Source organism: Pristiophorus japonicus, chromosome 19, assembly GCF_044704955.1.
Source record: "Pristiophorus japonicus isolate sPriJap1 chromosome 19, sPriJap1.hap1, whole genome shotgun sequence".
Taxonomy (NCBI): Eukaryota; Metazoa; Chordata; class Chondrichthyes; family Pristiophoridae; genus Pristiophorus; species Pristiophorus japonicus.
Genome location: NC_091995.1, coordinates 81,451,217 through 81,470,464, shown reverse-complemented (window position 1 = coordinate 81,470,464; position 19,248 = coordinate 81,451,217). Strand labels below are relative to the sequence as shown.

General features: G+C 42.2%; 1 protein-coding gene across 2 annotated transcripts in view; it reads right to left on the bottom strand.

Annotated features, from left to right (window-relative positions):
- Window positions 1–3,831: 3,831 nt before the first annotated feature.
- The window catches only part of LOC139229993 (SUMO-conjugating enzyme UBC9), a 52,270-nt gene continuing 36,853 nt past the window's right edge, over window positions 3,832–19,248 (bottom strand). For both annotated transcript variants that reach the window (XM_070861700.1, XM_070861701.1), the window contains 4 exons: window positions 17,915–17,987; window positions 13,085–13,194; window positions 12,921–13,000; window positions 3,832–9,921 (listed from right to left, as the gene is read on the bottom strand). In XM_070861700.1, the coding sequence (XP_070717801.1) occupies window positions 9,858–9,921; window positions 12,921–13,000; window positions 13,085–13,194; window positions 17,915–17,987 (327 nt within the window). In that variant the 3' untranslated portion in view covers window positions 3,832–9,857. The remainder of the gene's footprint in view (window positions 9,922–12,920; window positions 13,001–13,084; window positions 13,195–17,914; window positions 17,988–19,248) is intronic.

The following is a 19,248-nucleotide window of genomic DNA, read 5'->3' as shown; positions in this document are numbered from 1 at the left end:
TTAAATGCATCGATGCCATTCACCTCAACACTCTTGGTGGCAAGAGTTCCACATTCTATCCATTCTTTTGGTGAAGAAGTTTATCCTGAATTCTCTATTGGTGACCATCTTATATTTATGCAAAATATAAAAGAAAAAAAAAACTACTAACAGAGGTACAGTTGGGTGCATTTCAGTTTCAATTGAGGAGAGGCGGGAAAAAGACAGATACAGTGACAGTGTGACCGGTCCTGTTCAGTCCCAGCTTTCATTCAACAATGTACAATATGGCATTCAGCTTATCCTGCTCAGAAACATGAATGGCTGAATGCACCGTACCAAGACTAACCCAGTCTGGAGGCTGCCGCTCAAGTGACAAAACTGCCCCGTTGAATTAATAGTGGAGCTCAATTTAGCCTCTTACAAAGTTGTATGGAGAGAAAGCAGGAATGGGGTACTGAAGTTACATGATCAGCTATGATCATATTGAATGGTAGTGTAGGCTCGAAGGGCCGAATGGCCTACTCCTGTGCCTATTTTCTATGTTTCTATGTAACAATCCACAAAATAATGCAAGTCACACCAACCACATAATACACAGCAACCAATCGCACCTCAGGAAGGATATATTCATCTTGCAGCGCAGCTTAACCAGAATGATGCCAGGGCTGAGTTAACACTTAAGACAGGTTGCATACACTGGGCTTGTATTCCCTGGAGTACAGAAGATTAATGGGTGATCTAATTGAGTGGTTTAAGATGATGAAAGGAGTTAAGGTAGAAGAAAATTTCCTCCAGTGGGGTAGTTCAGAATAACGGTGCATGACATTCAAATTAAAGCCAGGCCGAGGGGTGATGTCAGGAAGTACTTTGCTCACACAGTAGTGGAAATCTGGAAAACTCTCCCCCAAAAAGCTGGGGGTCAATTGAAAATGTCAAAACAGAGATTGAGACATTTGTTAGACAAAGGTCATGGATTCTAGATGGAGTTAAGATGCAGATCAGTCACAATCTAATTGAAAGCGGAACAGGCTCAAGGGACTGAATGGCCTTCTCTTGTTCCGATGTTCTCAGCAAGACTTTATTGGGTATAGAATGACAGACAGATCCACAAGGTCTTTTGCACCTGAAAAAAAAAAATTCTACACCCACACTTTTGTCAATTTTCTTCTCTCCTGAAGGCATCGACTCCTTAATGGGCAGAGAGCAAGAGCCCTGGGGTACCTCACTGCAGTAGCCATTATTCATATGAGCCTTGGGAGGCAGCGTAGCCAAATCCCGTTCACTCTGAACCGACATCCAATAATCTCCACATACCGCATGTACGTGGAGCCAGTTCGAAGCCAAAACCAAATTTGCACTCCATTACTCAGGCCACTACAGTGTCCTTCAGCACCAAACAGCTGACAAGTCTGGAAATCCCATTTGATCAAAAACACTGCTACCAAGCTTATTCTCACATTCTTCAAATTTTCTGTTCCCAAAAACACATTCCGTTTAGTTTTAATGATTTTCCCTGGTAATTTATTCTGCAACAATTGGCATTTATATAGTGTCTTTATATATAGTATCCCAAGGCACCTCAGATGTGATCAGAAAATGGGAAACCCAGCCAAAGGAAATATTAGGAAGAGTGACCAAGGTGAATTTTCAGTACGGTCTTAAAGGAAGAGAGGGCGGTGGCAATGCAAGGGCATTCCACCATAGCTTAAAGCCTAGGCAGCTGAAGGCACAACCCACAATGATAGGGCAAACTGTGAGGAACGCTCAACAGACCATAATCAGGGGAATGGCGAGTTCGGTGGGGGCGCTTGTAGAGCTGGGAGAGATGGAGAGGGGCAAGGCTATGACGGTATTTAAACAGAAGTAAGAGAATGTAAATTTGAGGCACTGGGGCACCGATGACAGGGTTATGGGCGAGCAGGAGCTGATGCTAAATCAAATATGGGCTGTTGAGGTTTACTTCAGGTGAGGTTTGGAAGGTCAGCCAAATAACTAATGTTGGACAGTGTTTTCATCCAAAATACTCTTTGGGTCAAAAAGTTCTGCCCAACATCCTTTCTTGCTCTTAATCTCAATCAACTTGGCTAAGTGACTGTCAGAATCATCGGCTTTATAAATAGAGACGGGGTACTAAAGTGTATGCTAAACCTTCATAAATCACTGATTAGGCCTCAACTGGAATACTGTGTCTAATTATGGGCACTATAATTTTGAAATTATGTCCAGGCTTCCTGCCGTGCTGTATGATTCTATGGGAAGGTTGTGGGTGCAAATCTCACTACAGAGCTCGAGCATAATCTAGGCAGACAAGCAAGTGCAGTAATAAGGAAACGCTATATTGTCAGAAGTGCTGCTTGATCAACCATCGAGCATAATCTAGGCAGACAAGCAAGTGCAGTAATAAGGAAATGCTATATTGTCAGAAGTGCTGCTTGATCAACCATGATCTCATTGAATGGTGGAGCAGGCTTCCAGGAGCCGAATGACCAACCGCTGCTCCTAATTCTTATGTTTTTGGTTGCGACATTAAACTGTGCCACATTTTAGGTGAACACAAGCAGTATTCAAAGAGAAAAGTGAGTTGCCCTGGTGATCATTCATCCCCTCAACCACAACCAAAATGATTAATTATGCATCTAATCTGCTGTTTTGAGACCATGCTGTGCTCAAAATTTCAGCCATATATCTACACAAGTGACTACACTTCAAAGAAAATTGACTGAAGCAGCCGAGTGCATGCCAGACATTATTTAGTCTGGATTCCCCCACCAGAGCAAACAGCTTATCTATCTATCCTATTTTAAGACTTGCATTTATATAGCACTTTTCACAACCACCAGACATCTCAAAGCGCTTTACACTTCAAGTGCTTCATTGGCTGTAGTCACTGTTACAAGGAGAAACACTCAGCAGTCAACTTGCGCACAGGAACCTCCCACAAATAGCAACATGATAATGACCAGATAATTTTTTTTTTTGATTGAGGGATAAATATTGGCCAAGACACCAGGGATAATTCCCCTGCTCTTCGAAATAGTCTCATGGGATCTTTTATGCCCAGCTGATGGGGCAGAGGTTTAACTTCTCATCCAAAAGACAGCACCACCGACAGCGCAACATTCCCTCAGTACTGCATTGGAACGTCTGCTTGGATTGGTGTGTTCCAAGTCCCTGGAGTGGGACTTCGGACTCAGAGGCAAGAGTGCTACCCACTGAGCCACAGCTGACATGGCTTCAAATTACTTCAATTAGATCACCTTCTAAACCCAAGGGAATACAACTCAAGTTTATGCAACCTGCCCTCATAATTCAACCTGAATGCAAGGCACACAGACATGGCTTTAAATGAGCAACACTATAGAAATCTAAGCAGTTATTGTTAAAAAACAGTGCCTTTCAACAGGGAACAATTTGCCTGGATCAATTTTACCCATTTCTCACGATCCTGAAGACTTCAATTATGCAAGATTAAAGTCTCCATATTTACAAAGGAAACCGAACCAAACTTCTATAACGTTTATTCATAATTGGAACAAACAACATAGTTCCATCTCTGCAATAATCAACTTCCTATGATTAGAAGGTAGAAGGCAAAAGGTTTGGCATTAAGAAGGAAAAGAAACCCAGTCTTAAAAAAAAAACCATGAGGGTGCCTTATCGTTTGCAACACAGTGGACCCAAATAAGTGCCCAACACACCATCACTCTTGGAATGTATGTAGGCCATGCCATAAATCTTTAAGTAAACCAGTCACCAGCACTGTACAATTCTACAAAAAAAGATGCTGTAGAATAGAGATGAACATGTTTATTTATCTGAGCAATTTATAAAAGACAAGGAAACCACTGCTTACTTTTCGCTTTTTAATTTCTTTTTCTAAACACAAATACATTAACAAACAGCATACAAACAGAGGTATCAGTGATTGAAATGGTGCGTGTGCTGCAATGGTACATGGTGCTCAGAGGCAGCTTGAGCCTCAACAATGGAATGATTTCTTCACGTTTAAACTTTCCATTCATTAGAAATTTATTTTAAACAAGCGCATTGTCTCGCTGTCCGAGCTGCTTTTTCAATATTACAATTTCACTTTTCGGGCAAGCAAGAGATAAGGAGAGCAAACATGGCCTTTGGAAAGGTGTGCTTGGGAAGGCAGCTGATTCCATGTCAATAATGTCTCACATTCCACCATATTGTATTAAGATTACAGAGTGATACATATTTCACACAATCAGGCTTCAAAACGAACAATGGCCTGGATAAACGAGCAACCTAGCAATGGACCAGTTAACAGTGGGTTGTGTGTCCAATGCTGACTGAGGTTGTTTAAACAGCGATACAGCATACACATCAGATTAAGCTCATGTGCTGAAGCGATAAACTTCAGCCTGCTTTTCCAGACTCCGAAACACCATTGTATAAGAAAGCAAAGTTACAATCTTTTAGCTCTTACAAGACTGGAGGTCCTAGTGAGGGAATGCTATTGGGCCCACCATCTGGTCAACTAGCATTTAATATCGAGCACCCAGCACAAACCGAAGGGTCCTCCAACTGCACTTCATTCAGGGTGTTATAAAAAAAGGACAAAAGACATCAGGTCAAGAAAAACAAAGCTCGAGTCAAACTTTTTAAAAAAGAACTTCAATTGTCCAAACAGGTGTTCTGCCAAGCATGCTCCATCAGTACTTTGTCCGGTTGAAAATAAACTACGGTACACAAGTAACTGCAGCTCTTGTACTCAAACGATTGCAGAACTGTGGCAAATCAAAGCTGGTTGGGTAGCAAACTGGTTCGCAGTTTTTCGTTTACAATCACCCCAAGTTTGGATGACTACATAGATGTTAGAGACAAACCGGTCATGCAGTTTTGAATGCAGATGAATACAAGTTGGGTGGGTGGGTGGGTGGGGAGGCGAAGGAAGGAAAGAAAGCACCCAAACCTAAACATTTCTACCAAAATCTAAAAGCAATTACAAAGTTCAGACAATTGCATAAATCTACAAAACATTTAATACATGTTGAGAACTCCCTTCATATTTAACCCATAGAATTTTTTTTTCTTTTTAAATTTTTTTTTTTTAAAAAAAGGTTGGTGCTTGGGCAATGCTCAAACACTTTGAAAAGTATGATAGAGATAGCTCAAAAAACATCAGCACAATTCAGTAAAAGACCACGATTTCCAATTGGAAGGTTGCAAAGAAAAAACAAAACAAAAAAGGAAAGTTTCTGAAGGGTTAGGGAATGCAAGGGCACTTTACTGTCAGAATTCAAATGTTATGTTGGCTTCACCCAAAATCATAGCAACTTGAGCATCGTAAAGATTTCAACCACGGCTTTGCAGAGATCAAGTCGGTCATGCGATAACCACAGTTTCAAGGTCTTCTGGCTTTACAACATGGTGAGCAAGGTGACACACTTAGTTAGACACAGAAACGCCACATAGTCCCAACCGCACGAGGCCATGCAATAGTCAACCATTTACAACCATCAATATTATTATTTTTTTGTTTGTTTTTCTTTCTTTTCCCAGGGTTTGAGGGGGGAGGGGGCAGGGTTGGGTGGGGACATTAAAATTAGCATGTATTCTAAAGACATGCCAATTTCATACTCAAAATCCAATGGACTATGAAAAAAAGATATAAAAGTATTGTACAAGTTTACAGCACCACCCTGGAATACCGGCATTAAGTTTTTTTTAATTTTGTCGCTTTATCCATCAAAAAATATAAACAAGGAAATGGATGCACCAGTATTCCGAGGGCGTTTTCGTTTTTTTTTTAAAACTACTTTAGCAAGTGCCTGTTCTGGGTCAATTGGAATGGACGCACAATTAAGGAGGTTCACTGTGAATTAGATTTTAACGATACAGGGAGAGAGAAAGTGAGTCCTTGCTAATCAGCCCTCATTGCCCCCCAAACCATTTTATTTTTAAAGTTTTGCCATAATTTTCAACTGCGATAATTACGCCAGGTAAGCTGCTTACGTCAGAATTCCCAATTGGAAAAGATATTCCATAATTTTTTTTTTTAAAAAGCGCATATATTCCCTTTTCTTCAAAATGTTACTACAAAGTCTCACTTCTCAACACTGTACATGTGAAATGTGAACACTGTGCCAAATAATTATACATCTGGCCAGGAACAAACTGGGAGAGAACACACATCCTTAACTTATGACTCCACAGGTTCCCGAGGCAACCAACTGTTCGGAAGTGGACCGGAGAGTATTCCGTTGAGAGTTGAAATCTAAAAAGAGGCGGTAGTACCTTCTTGGTGAAAGTTACAGTTTACGTACATACTACTCGTCGTTCGGCACTGTACACGTACAATGAAGACACAAACGCTTACACAAAGGATAGAACACTGGCCACTGACAGAATTTCTTCGTGTGAAATGCCCATCAGGCACAGCCACGTCAAAGTCTTTCTCTGTGAACAGTAAAGTGACATTTCTCCTATGGGCACCAGCTTGTCGCCAAGTCTCAAGGACACCATAGGAATTCAGCCACGCTGCTGCTGCTGTGGTCCAATTCATGTTTATAAACAACTCAAATGTAAAAGAATTTGCATTTCATCACCACTCCTTTATGTAGTCCCATTTCTTGACTTCACAAGACCAAAATGGCAGTGGCAACAAAATCAGCAACCAGTGCCTTCCATGGAATGTATATAAAGGTTAGACGAGGAGCTGTGAAATAGGATTAGGAGCAGATAACATGCAAGCAACCGCCATAGCCAAGATCGGGATTTAGATCGTATCCCATGGCTCAGTTGATTCGATTTATGCCACATTGGGGAATTAAAACTGTTAAATATAAATTTCAGGAGGTCCACTTAATACTAAGATTGGGGGGCTGGTTCCAACGTCTCCAAAAACCATCTCCTGCATAATGCTATCTGCTCAAAGAGAGGAGTGCAACAGGCTTATTTCACCCAAAGACCAGACCAATTCACTCGAGGCATGATAGACAGCCTTATTACCTTTTTAACACTGTGAAACATGAGGCACTAAAACAAAAACTAAATCCTCGGGCATTGAGCAGGATTGCAACAGTCTAGAGCAAATCTGCAGCGAGGAGGGAGTGGGAGCGCGAGAGCAGGGGGAGATCAGGAAACAGATCATGTATCGCTAAAGGTGGGGTGGAAGAAAAGTAAAATATAATTCTGTACATTTTCAAGTATGTATGATAAACCGATGTAAAATACAAACCAAGAATTTGAAAGGAGAAAATTTTTGTTTTTTGGCATTTAGTAAAATTGTTGAAGTTTTATGGACTACCTACAGCTAATGTACTACTGTAATCCAAGTGCTAATCAGCAGGAAGTGTCAGATGTAGAACCGGTAGTGTTATCACGAGGATTTTAATTTTTAAAAAACACTGGTGGATTTTGCCTTACATTGTATACAAATCCTTATCAAAACTGGAGACAGTATTTTTCAGAGGGGCAGACCGTGCAGCAGAGCTCAACTAGAGACTGATAATAAATGCCGGCCTTGCCAACGACGCCCGCATCCGGAGAATGATTTTTTTTTTTAAATTTAAATGAAACAAGCCACGGAGAGCTATCCAATTAATAATTGATCACAGAGTCTGATTCAGCGTAGATAGTGATCTGAATGGTACTGGAGGGCTCTATAGCTTGTTGCACATCAAATGCAGAAGTCAGAGAGCACAAAGCTAGGTGGAAACCAGGAGCCATTTAAAGTGCATTGGGCACTTACTATTGTAACAGGTCAAGCTCTCTGTACTTTGAATGCATGGTGACATCACCAAAAGGTACACTTTGTAAACATCAACTCCGCAGAGAATGAGAACCGCGAGCAGGTCAGCAAGTGGTACTTGCGAAACAATCTTTTCAGAAGTAAACAGCAGCATTATACTACTTGCCACATGGTTTATAGTACAGAGGTTCAGGCGTAAGCATCCAACATCTACATCATCACTGACAGGAGCTGTATCCGCCCATACAAAAACAGTCTCACATGGTGTGCTCCAGATCCATTATATACCATGCCACCGATGTAAAGGTTGCAATGCCAAAACGTGACGACGTGGACATCCCAATACACAAATCAAGTTGGGGTTCTGAAGCCTCGGTAATAAAAACAGCCACAACATTTTACTATACTGATGTCTGCCCTGATTTAAGCTCATGAATTACAGGCATTTCCATTATTATATCAAACTGCCCAACAGGTTTTAAACTCCAGCCTTAACGACACTAAACGGTACAAGCTCTCTGTTTAGAAAATCAGAACCGTCCAACAAGAGAGCCTACTGTCAATGAGATCCAGTAACAGGTTCAGATTTTATTAATTCTTCCAATTCCCAAAACAATTAGCAACTTTTTTGTTCTGATAAAGCAACTGGCCTGCAGAAAAGGAGCCTAACAATGCTGCACATCTTAACCAAAATAAGACCTACCATCAGTTCTGAAAAGAAAGCCAAAGGAAGGAAGAGGACCTGTCGCCACCTAAGACCTCAGCAGGTCAAACCCAAACCTGGTTCACTCCTAAAACAGGTGAAAAGGATCAAGAGAATAGCCGCACCCAATTAAACTGCAACCAGGTATAAAAACACCTTCTGTGCTATTCCCAGGGGCACAAAGTTGCAACTGCTTAAAACAATTACTGCCAAATTCTCTCTCGCCAAAAACACCATTGCGAAATCCAGGTTCAGAAGTAGAATTCCTGCTTGGTGAAATACAAGTCTAAAATCCAATCTTAAACCTTTCTTCTTACTGTTTTTTTTTTAAACCAGCTTTACACCTTATTTAAAACACTTTTTTGGGTTGCAAAACCTGTAACCCTGCGTTAAGATGTCACAAGATATCTTCATTCCACTTACAAGATCATTTTCAGATTTTTAAAATTGTGGCACGTGTAAAAGGTTCAGGGAGAAAAGAAGGATGGCGTAACCTTACTCCAACCTACAGTAACACGGGGGAGGAAATCTGGAGCGAAACAAGTGAGAGCAGGCTACAAGCGTACAGCCATGCCGGGAAGAGTCAGACAAGTCACATGTACCAACACCACTGCATTTAAAAAGGAGTCACCCAATAAAAAAAAAAGTTAAAAGCAAATGCAGCAGGCTGCGGGCTGAGAGCATCCACTCAGCTTCTCTGAATGAGAACCAAGAACTGCTCAGTAAGAGCTGCAGGTTCTTACAACTAAGACAGCAACCTGTGACACCTCGGATGTTTTATACAGGGCAACATCCCACGCATGTTGTATACAAGTACTGGGGGAGTGGTGGGCAGAATGGGTGGATAAAGAACATTTTATTAACTGTTTCGTTAAAATACACCATTTATTACAGGACTTGCAAGTCTCTTTTTAAAGGGCCACTGCGGATTTGAGAAAGCCTTGGCATTAAAGAGCAAAAATGCAGATCATGGTTATGTAAAATGTGTTTGTAACTGTTCTCACTTTCTTCCTTGTAAAATCTTGCTCCCGATGAATGGTCCTGGAGACTTGCCAACTACGCCAGGATGCTTGAGAGATAGACCTGAAAACCATTCATAGTGGACGTAAGCTGGAAAAAAAAGAAAAATCCAACCGCATTTTGCCAGTCAGCCAGCGTTAAATAGGAGCCCCAAAATTCTGGCTACACTGAAGGCCAATCGACCAAACACTAGGGCAATTTATAAAAAAAAAACATTTTACTACAGCCGTCACAGAAACACAGCAAGTTTCTTGCCGAGATGATTTGCCTCTTTTTTTGTCGTGAACTATAACTGTCCCAGTAACGTTGCAATTTATTTTCCCCAAAGACTGCCAATTGCTTGTAACAGGAACTTGCTAAAATGTGAAAAGCGTGCCTTCTTTTCTCAGTCGACAGTCAGAAATCCACATCCTTTTGTCGCTTGTTTTTTTTTTATGTTGGAGCGAATTTCTTGGCTTGTGCTCGCACTCGCTTTTCATACTCTACTCTGTTCTGGCTGTGAATAAAGAACACAAAATGAGGAGTTATGTATTTGGGGTGGGGGGGGGGGGGGGGGGGGGACAGGACAGAGAGGGGGGCGAAGAGCAGAAATCTTTGAATGTTTTTCATCCCAAAAGCACCAGTAGTTTACCACGGATCAATTAGACAATAAACCGCTCCGAACCACTCCATGGGCCCAAGTTTCCACACGATAGAAAACGGGCGCCCCTCTGAGCTGGGCGCCCGTTTTTCGCACCTAAAACGGCGCCTAAAAAAAAACCTCGCAATTCTGGAGCGTTCTGCAGCTCCTTGTCTGCCTGGCGTGGCGCCCAGGGGGGCGGAGCCTACATTCACACCTATTTTGTAAGTGGGAGGGGGCGGGTACTATTTAAATTAGTTTTTTTTCCTGCCGGCAACATTGCACGTGAGCGTTGGAGCGTTCGCGCATGCTCCGTGTGAAAAAAACATTGGCACTCGGCCATTTTTGTAGTTCTTTGTAGCTGTTTAATTTTTGAATTTTTTTTTAATAAAAGCACATTAGCACTTGCAGCCTTCTCACTGTCTCCTTCCCCACCCCGCGGGAAAGAAACGGCTGTTCCCTTCCCTTCCCTTCCCCTCCCCCTCCCCCCTCCACGGGAACGAAGCGGTTGTTTAATTCCCCCCCCCCCCCTCCACGGGAACGAAGCGGTTGTTTAATTCCCCCCCCCCCTCCACGGGAACGAAGCGGTTGTTTAATTCCCCCTCCCCCCTCCACGGGAACGAAGCGGTTGTTTAATTCCCCCCCCCCCTCCACGGGAACGAAGCGGTTGTTTAATTCCCCCCTCCCCCCTCCACGGGAACGAAGCGGCTGTTTAATTCCCCCCTCCCCTCCCCGCGGGAACGAACGCCTGCAGAATTCTCCGTGCCTGAAGCACTTTCACACAGGTAGGAAGATGGTTTATTTAATCTTTTCTTTGCTTATAAATGTTTATTCAGGTTGGATTTATTTGTATAATATTTGTAGAAGTATAAATAAGGATTTATTGTAGAATTTAATGAGTTCCCTTCCCCCCCCTCCACCTCGTTCTGGACGCCTAATTTGTAACCTGCGCCTGATTTTTTTTAATGTGTAGAACAGGTTTTTTCACTTCTACAAAAATCTTCACTTGCTCCATTCTACTTCAGTTTGGAGTACGTTTTCACTGTGGAAACTTTGAAATCAGGCGTCAGTGGCCGGACACGCCCCCTTTTGAAGAAAAAATTCTGTTCCAAAGTAGAACTGTAGAAAAAAAAAGTGGAGAATTGCAATTTCTAAGATAGTCCGTTCTCCACCAGTTGCTCCTAAAAATCAGGCGCAAATCATGTGGAAACTTGGGCCCCATGTGTGTGTTTGGCAGAGGACACACCAATAAAGAAGCTTAAGAACATCAGAAATAGGAGCAGTAGGCCCTCGGCCCCCTCGAGCCTGCACCGCCATTCAATAAGATCATGGCTGATCATAGATCTCAACTCCACTTTCCCGCCCGATCGCCATCCCTCGATTCCTCTAGACTTCAAAAATCTATCTCAGCCTTGAATATATTCAGAGACTCAGCATCCACAGCCCTCTGGCTCAGAGAATTCCAAAGATTCACAACCTTGAGTGAATACATTCCTCCTCATCGGTGTCTTAAATGGCCGACCCTTTATCCAGAGACTGTGTCCCCTAGGTCTAGGCTCTTCAGCCAAGGGAAACAACCTCTCATCTACCCTGCCAATCCCCTTCAGAATCTTCCTCCGTTATTTCCAGCCCCACAGTCATCGCCAGGAAGGCAGGCAGCTTCTTTCCAGGTGGCCAATGACCAGGAAATGCACGCTTCTTAGAAAACTCCAAAGAGCTGCATCAGGAGGGATTTTCCCACTCCCCCAAATCACTTCCCCCATATCAGCTTCCCTAATAATCTGTGGGTAAGAATGCATTAGAAGCCTATGCCGCAGAACTGAAACGGCTCAAGTGAAATTCATCCAAGCCTAATACAGGAGAGGGTAGGCTCGCTTCCCAGTCTAAGCTGGATTGCAACCTAGGAAATAATGTGTGCCCCTATCAACTGTACCAATTCACTTAATTAAAAAAAAGGGGAGCGAGAGCATGAGTTTGAAACAATTTATCTTTTGTTCATGTACCGAGTGACCCGCTGCCCATTTGTCAGTTTTTAAATACATTATATATTAATCCAAACTCGCTCCCTTTCAAAAACACAAGAGTTGCATAAACACAATATATTCTGCAACCTGTGCTTCCAGGTGGGTGTCAGATTGTATGATTTATCTTTTTGGTCAGAACTTGAACAGTCAGCCCACATGATGAAATTCCCCCCAGTTCAATTGGTATTTAGTATGTTTCTAGCCAAGACAAACACAAGCAAAGCACCAAATGTTTTGATAAGGTAACAGAAATGCTAAAGATCACCTAACTATATATCATTTCAAAACAGAAGTTGGCTAGAACACAACCAAGTAAGGGGATTTAAGGTGAAGCACTAAGGTGGTGCTGGCAGCTTGGTTCCATGTTCGATCTGTCGATACTCTCAGCCAAGGTCGAAGATCAGCCATGATCTTATAGAATGGTGGAGCAGGTTCGAGGGGTCGCATGGTCGACTACTGCTCCTAATTCTTTTGTTCTTTAGAGGGCCTCGCAGCCACGTAGCTTAAAGGGAATGTTGCTCCCAGTCCCAGGAAATTACATTTATTATAATGATCACCCAACATCTGAAACATTCAACTAGAATATCCAATGCCAGTAGGACAGGATAGTAATTATATGGCTTCAGTAATATCAGACCATTAGTAGTTGTTAAGCAATCCACTTCAGCGCATTTCATAGCTAACAGGATAAACACGAGATGGAAAAGAAAAAATAAATGATGCGTCGAAGTGGTTCCATTAACTTTTTCTAGTGGTATTATTTTTGGGTTAACTGGTCACTGGATGGGATGCATAAGTTGAGCACTGAGCTTACTAAAACCTTGCATTTCTTTGTGTTCTGTTCCTACATACCAGTAGATTGTGTATGCTTCTGCTTGTGCTGGATCTTGAATGTTTGGCTCGTTAAGAAGTTCTTGAATTCCTAGTAATATCTATTTTGAAAAATAGATCAGGGGTCAGTTAACAATTAGAGCAACTCCACATAAACTTTTTAAAAAGTGAAAATTATTTCTGACCTGCTTGATAGTGATGGCTGGCCTCCAATCCTTATCCTCCTCTAGAATGGATAGACACACCGTACCAGAGGGATATACATTCGGGTGGAATATTGGAGGCTCAAATTTACCTGTTGAATAGTCGAAAAAAGTAAATGAATCACGCCAATAGAATTAAAGGCTATACAAGATTGCCCTGGAAAAGGTGGAAAGAATAAATTTCCCTTTTGCATTATATTCCTTCTGTTCCAGTCACAACTGAAATAGAAGATAAACACTGGGCCTGAATTTGCGGTCGGAGGCTTCCCGCGGGCAGGTGCCTCCGAACCGCAATAAATCTACGTACCTACTTGATGGTAGGCTCCTGGGCCTCTACAAGTAGGCCTGCGTAAAGGCCCACGTATCCCAGGTGTGTGGGCGGTTCGCAAACGCCCCTGGGATCATGTGGGCTGGCCCAACCAATCAGAAAGAGGATTCACATTATGCTTATGGGGATTCCATTTACGCATAGAATCCCCATAAACACAATAGGAATCACCTAAAAAACACGTGCACAACCTTGAAATTAAAAACAATTACATGTTTAAAATTAATTAAAATACAATTTCATTAAATATTTAAAACAAAAATTTAATTTTGAACATTTAAATTTTTTTTTTTTTTTTTTTAAAGGGACCAAAAATAACTTCAGGTTTTTGAATGTTAAAATAATTTTAAAAAATTTTATTTTAATATGTATTTTCACCCGTACACTGGTAAATGAAGATCTGCTTTTACCAGGCGCTAGAGTTTCACAGGCATTCGATAAACAAAAAGCAGATGCCAATTTCCCGGGGATGCGGAGGATCTGACAATATTTCTCGACAGATCGCACGTTCTGGGTTTTCGCACAGACACAACCAGTAAGTATGCGGTCATAGGGCACGGAATATCCGAGCCACAAGGTCTGCAAAGTTTGCATTTATGCTACTCCAAATTCCTTCTCGCACATATCTCTTTCTTCAACCACCGCTCCCATTCCGCTTCCTCTATTATCAGCCAGTTTGAAGTTACGGACAAAAGTCATTGTATCTTAAGTAATGTTTTTTTTTAAATAATAAAAAAGTTACAACAGCCATAATAAACAGGCCTAGACAGGTACCACCTGCAGTCTCAAACCAAAACTTTTCAGGACATGAAAATTTTTTATAGCATTAATGGTATGGGTCGCAGAGGTCCATTCAATAAGGTGACATACTAATTATTTCATCAGCAGAAAGCCAGGTCAGCAGAATGTAGGTACATTCCCCACCACTTAAAACTTCCACGTTTAAAACGGGCAGTCGCTTATAGCGACCACAAAGGGATGACCATTATCCATCTGCATTAACACCAATTTCAGCATTGCAGCTGAAAGCCTCTTATTTGCTGTGTATTTCGGCCAGGAACAGCCGTGTTTAGCCACGAGCAAGACAAACCGCCTTCAAATTAAGAGGCTATTCCACAAATAATATTGCATAATTGCCATCAGCAAAATGCTTTCAACTAATAGCAATTTCTAGGCGTCATAGACTTACTAATTCAAAATACTTTCGGCAGTAGAGGCTGCTGTTGTGTGGCTCGGAGAAACTGCTTTATATTGCATCTGGTATGCTGGACTGTGGAGGACGTCCAGTATTTCAGCTCCAGAGACCAGGATTTAAATCCAAACTGGCTGTGGCTTGACCTTTCTTTTTCATTCACTGCCTCTTACCTTGATTTAATCTTTTAATACACTCATTTTCCTTTCCTCCTTTAGCGTTCCCTTTTTCAAGCCTGTTTTCCGAGCTACTGTTCCCTAACCAGTTACAAAAGCAGAAGATTCTAGCTGCATCACTTTAGTCATTTGAAATCGGAGAACAGGCAGGCGAGTAGTGTTGGGTAGCAATGATGCATTTAGGGACCTTGGAGAGGAAGGAGGGGGAGAAATGTGGATTTGCGATTTAAACGGATCTGAATTGCAAATGCCAATTTCTGATTTCCCAAAAACCTGCACGTGTGTTTTTATTTACCTTGCATGTGAAGCGTTAAGGAATACTTATACATTTACACACACGGAACACATTAAAACTGAACAGTCACGAATATGCATATAGATTTGGCTAACCAAACTGGAAGCAATATGGTGGAGGAGGATTTCCTGGAGTGCATAAAGGATGGTTTTCTAGACCAATATGTCGAGGAACCAACTAAGGGGGAGGCCATCTTAGACTGGGTGTTGTGTAATGAGAGAGGATTAATTAGCAATCATGTTGTGCGAGGCCCCTTGGGGAAGAGTGACCATAATATGGTGGAATTCTACATTGGGATGGAGAATGAAAGTTAATTCAGAGATCATGGTCCAGAACTTAAAGAAGGGTAACTTTGAAGGTATGAGGCGTGAATTGGCTAGGAGAGATTGGCGAATGATACTTAAGGGGTTGACAGTGGATGGGCAATGGCAGACATTTAGAGACCGCATGGATGAACTACAACAATTGTACATCCCTGTCTGGCATAAAAATAAAAAAAGGGAAGGTGGCTCAACCGTGGCTATCAAGGGAAATCAGGGATAGCATTAAAGCCAAGGAAGTGGCATACAAATTGGCCAGAAATAGCAACGAACCCAGGGACTGGGAGAACTCAGCAGAGGAGGACAAAGGTTTTGATTAGGGCAGGGAAAATAGAGTACGAGAGGAAGCTAGCAGGGAACATTAAAACGGACTGCAAAAGTTTCTATAGATATGTAAAGAGAAAAAGGTTAGTAAAGACAAACGTAGGTCCCCTGCAGTCAGAATCAGGGGAAGTCATAACAGGGAACAAAGAAATGGCAGACCAATTGAACGAGTACTTTGGTTCGGTATTCACCAAGGAGGACACAAACAACCTTCCAGATATAAAAGGGGTCAGAGGGTCTGGTAAGAAGGAGGAACTGAGGGAAATCCTTATTAGTTGGAAAATTGTGTTGGGGAAATTGATGGGATTGAAGGCCGATAAATCCCCAGGGCCTGATGGTCTGCATCTCAGAGTACTTAAGAAGGTGGCCTTGGAAATAGCAGATACATTGACAGTCATTTTCCAACATTCCATAGGCTCTGGATCAGTTCCTATCGAGTGGAGGGTAGCCAATGTAACCCCACTTTTTAAAAAAGGAGGGAGAGAGAAAACAGGGAATTATAGAGCGGTCAGCCTGACATCAGTAGTGGGTAAAATGATGGAATCAATTATTAAGGATGTCATAGCAGCACATTTGGAAATAGGTGACATGATAGGTCCAAGTCAGCATGGATTTGTGAAAGGGAAATCATGCTTGACAAATCTTCTGGAATTTTTTGAGGATGTTTCCAGTAGTGTGGACAAGGGAGAACCAGTTGATGTGGTGTATTTAGACTTTCAGAAAGCTTTCGACAAGGTCCCACACAAGAGATTAATGTGCAAAGTTAAAGCACATGGGATTGGGGGTAGTGTGCGGACGTGGATTGAGAACTGGTAGGCAGACAGGAAGCAAAGAGTAGGAGTAAAATGGGTACTTTTCAGAATAGCAGGCAGTGACTAGCGGGGTACCGCAAGGTTCTGTGCTGGGGCCCCAGCTGTTTACATTGTACATTAATGATTTAGACGAGGGGATTAAATGTAGTATCTCCAAATTTGCAGATGACACTAAGTTAGGTGGCAGTGTGAGCTGCGAGGAGGATGCTATGAGGCTGCAGAGTGACTTAGATAGGTTAGGTGAGTGGTCAAATGCATGGCAGATGAAGTAAAATGTGGATAAATGTGAGGTTATCCACTTTGGTGGTAAAAACAGAGACACAGACTATTATCTGAATGGTGACAGATTAGGAAAAGGGGAGGTGCAATGAGACCTGGGTGTCATGGTACATCAGTCATTGAAGGTTGGCATGCAGGTACAGCAGGCAGTTAAGAAAGCAAATGGCATGTTGGTCTTCATAGTGAGGGGATGTGAGTACTGGGGCAGGGAGGTGTTACTACAGTTGTACAGGGCCTTGGTGAGGCCACATCTGGAGTATTGTGTACAGTTTTGGTCTCCTAACTTGAGGAAGGACAATGAGGGAGTGCAGCGAAGGTTCACCAGACTGATTCCTGGGATGGCGGGACTGACATATCAAGAAAGACTGGATCAACTGGGCTTGTATTCACTGGAGTTCAGAAGAATGAGAGGGGATCTCATAGAAACATTTAAAATTCTGATAGGTTTAGACAGGTTAGATGCAGGAAGAATGTTCCCAATGTTGGGAATGTCCAGAACCAGTGGTCACAGTCTAAGGATAAGGGGTAAGCCATTTAGGACAGAGATGAGGAGAAACTTCTTCACCCAGAGAGTGGTGAACCAGTGGAATTCTCTACCACAGAAAGTTGTTGAGGCCAATTCACTAAATATATTCAAAAAAGTGTTAGATATAGTCCTTACTACTAGGGAGGGATCAAGGGGTATGGCGAGAAAGCAGGAATGGGGTACTGAAGTTGCATGTTCAGCCATGAACTCATTGAATGGCGGTGCAGGCTAGAAGGGCCGAATGGCCTACCCCTATTTTCTATGTTTCTATTAATGTACTGCCTTGAACAAATTTTAACCTGCTCAGGAAGGCTCAAAATGAATGCTGAAAAATTTCAAATAAAAAAGACTAAAATTTCGAAAAGTTCTAATCATAGAAGATCCACGATGAAGTGGGGCAAGCGAAGAAAGAAAAATAAATGATGATGAACAGACTGTACTAGTCACCAAACCCCTCTCGTTTACCCCAGCTCTGGAGCATTGACCGAGGCCTGGAGCAGGTCAATCATCTGGCTTTCCTCTCAGCCCAAGACAAAACAGAAATGCCTTCACACACTTACACTTTGGTGGTGATGAGGGATAGTCGTCCTTAAACAGCATTCGAAGCTTATACTGCCCGCCTTCCCACGGCGTCTGGAAGAGAAGGTCTTGTTACTAGGCGACCAAATACACCCGTCAAGGTTACTAATCAATACTGCTTTAGTGGACAGAGTAAGCTAGTTCACAGTTGTTCTTTATTTGGCAGAGTCAGCAAAAAATAAAATGAGTACAAATCCCAACCTGAACCAATTCTCAAAGCATTAACAATAACTGAGAACAATGTACAAATTACTATTTTCTGTAAACAATTCAGTCACGTAGGAGTTTGCATTCTAAAAGTACTACTTAAAGCTACAGGAGCCTTTTTCATTTTCACCCCTCTAAGAATGTAAATGTAAAACATGATCTCATTGGGTTAATGGACAGACTGATCATTGCAACCAATCGAAAACAGAAAACACATTATAATAAGGTACATTGACAAAGATGGAATTGAACAAAAATAATTTGGAACTGAAGGTTTTACGTCACATAAAATCTCTCTCCTCGGGTGCACACACTCTGATCACAATTTGCTATCTCCGACTTATCAAACCGCCCACACCGCATTTTATCAATAGGATGAGAGAGCTGAACCTACAAAAAGCAGATATATTTCTTGCACTTAGCAGGAAAAGGCATGTCAAAATAATCATCTGCTTCTTCTCTGCCCTTCCCCCTTCAATTTCCTCTCTTCTGCAGGCACTGACTGTTGGAACACGGAACAGTTTCACAGAAATGCCAACTTACAACTAATATTCCCCACAAGATGTGCGGGCACGCATCAATCGGGAGATCCCGCACAGGCCGCTAACAAGCTGTTGCCGCTGGAAGATACTGTGTATGCGTGGCCGCTCAAATTTAAAGGGACCATGTACGGGGAAAAAAAATTAGAGGGAACATTGCTTGCAACCATTCAAGTGGCCATTCATCAAGTGTGGATCTAAACAAAATGGCAAAAAGTTGTGCAACTGTGAAGGGCATCACAGCTGAGCCAGATGCCGTTAGCACCTGATATCCCATTTCTAGCCAGGGTTACTTGCACAGCAATCAGAAGCAAGTCATCTCTTCCACTGCACCCACGGTTACAAGACCAATGGCCGTGCCCCAAATACTGCCTCAATCTCATTTGCGATCACATTTTGAAATCCAACTTTCCCACTCTCCCAGGAATATTTCAGTAAACACTCTAGAGAAAGCTTCTTAAATAAAATCATGCTCATGTGTTTCCACTGGCAGCTGCCCTCTGACCATTTATACTTGCTTTATGGGAGAAGCTTATTGAGGTGTATAAATTATGAGGGGTCTAGCTAGT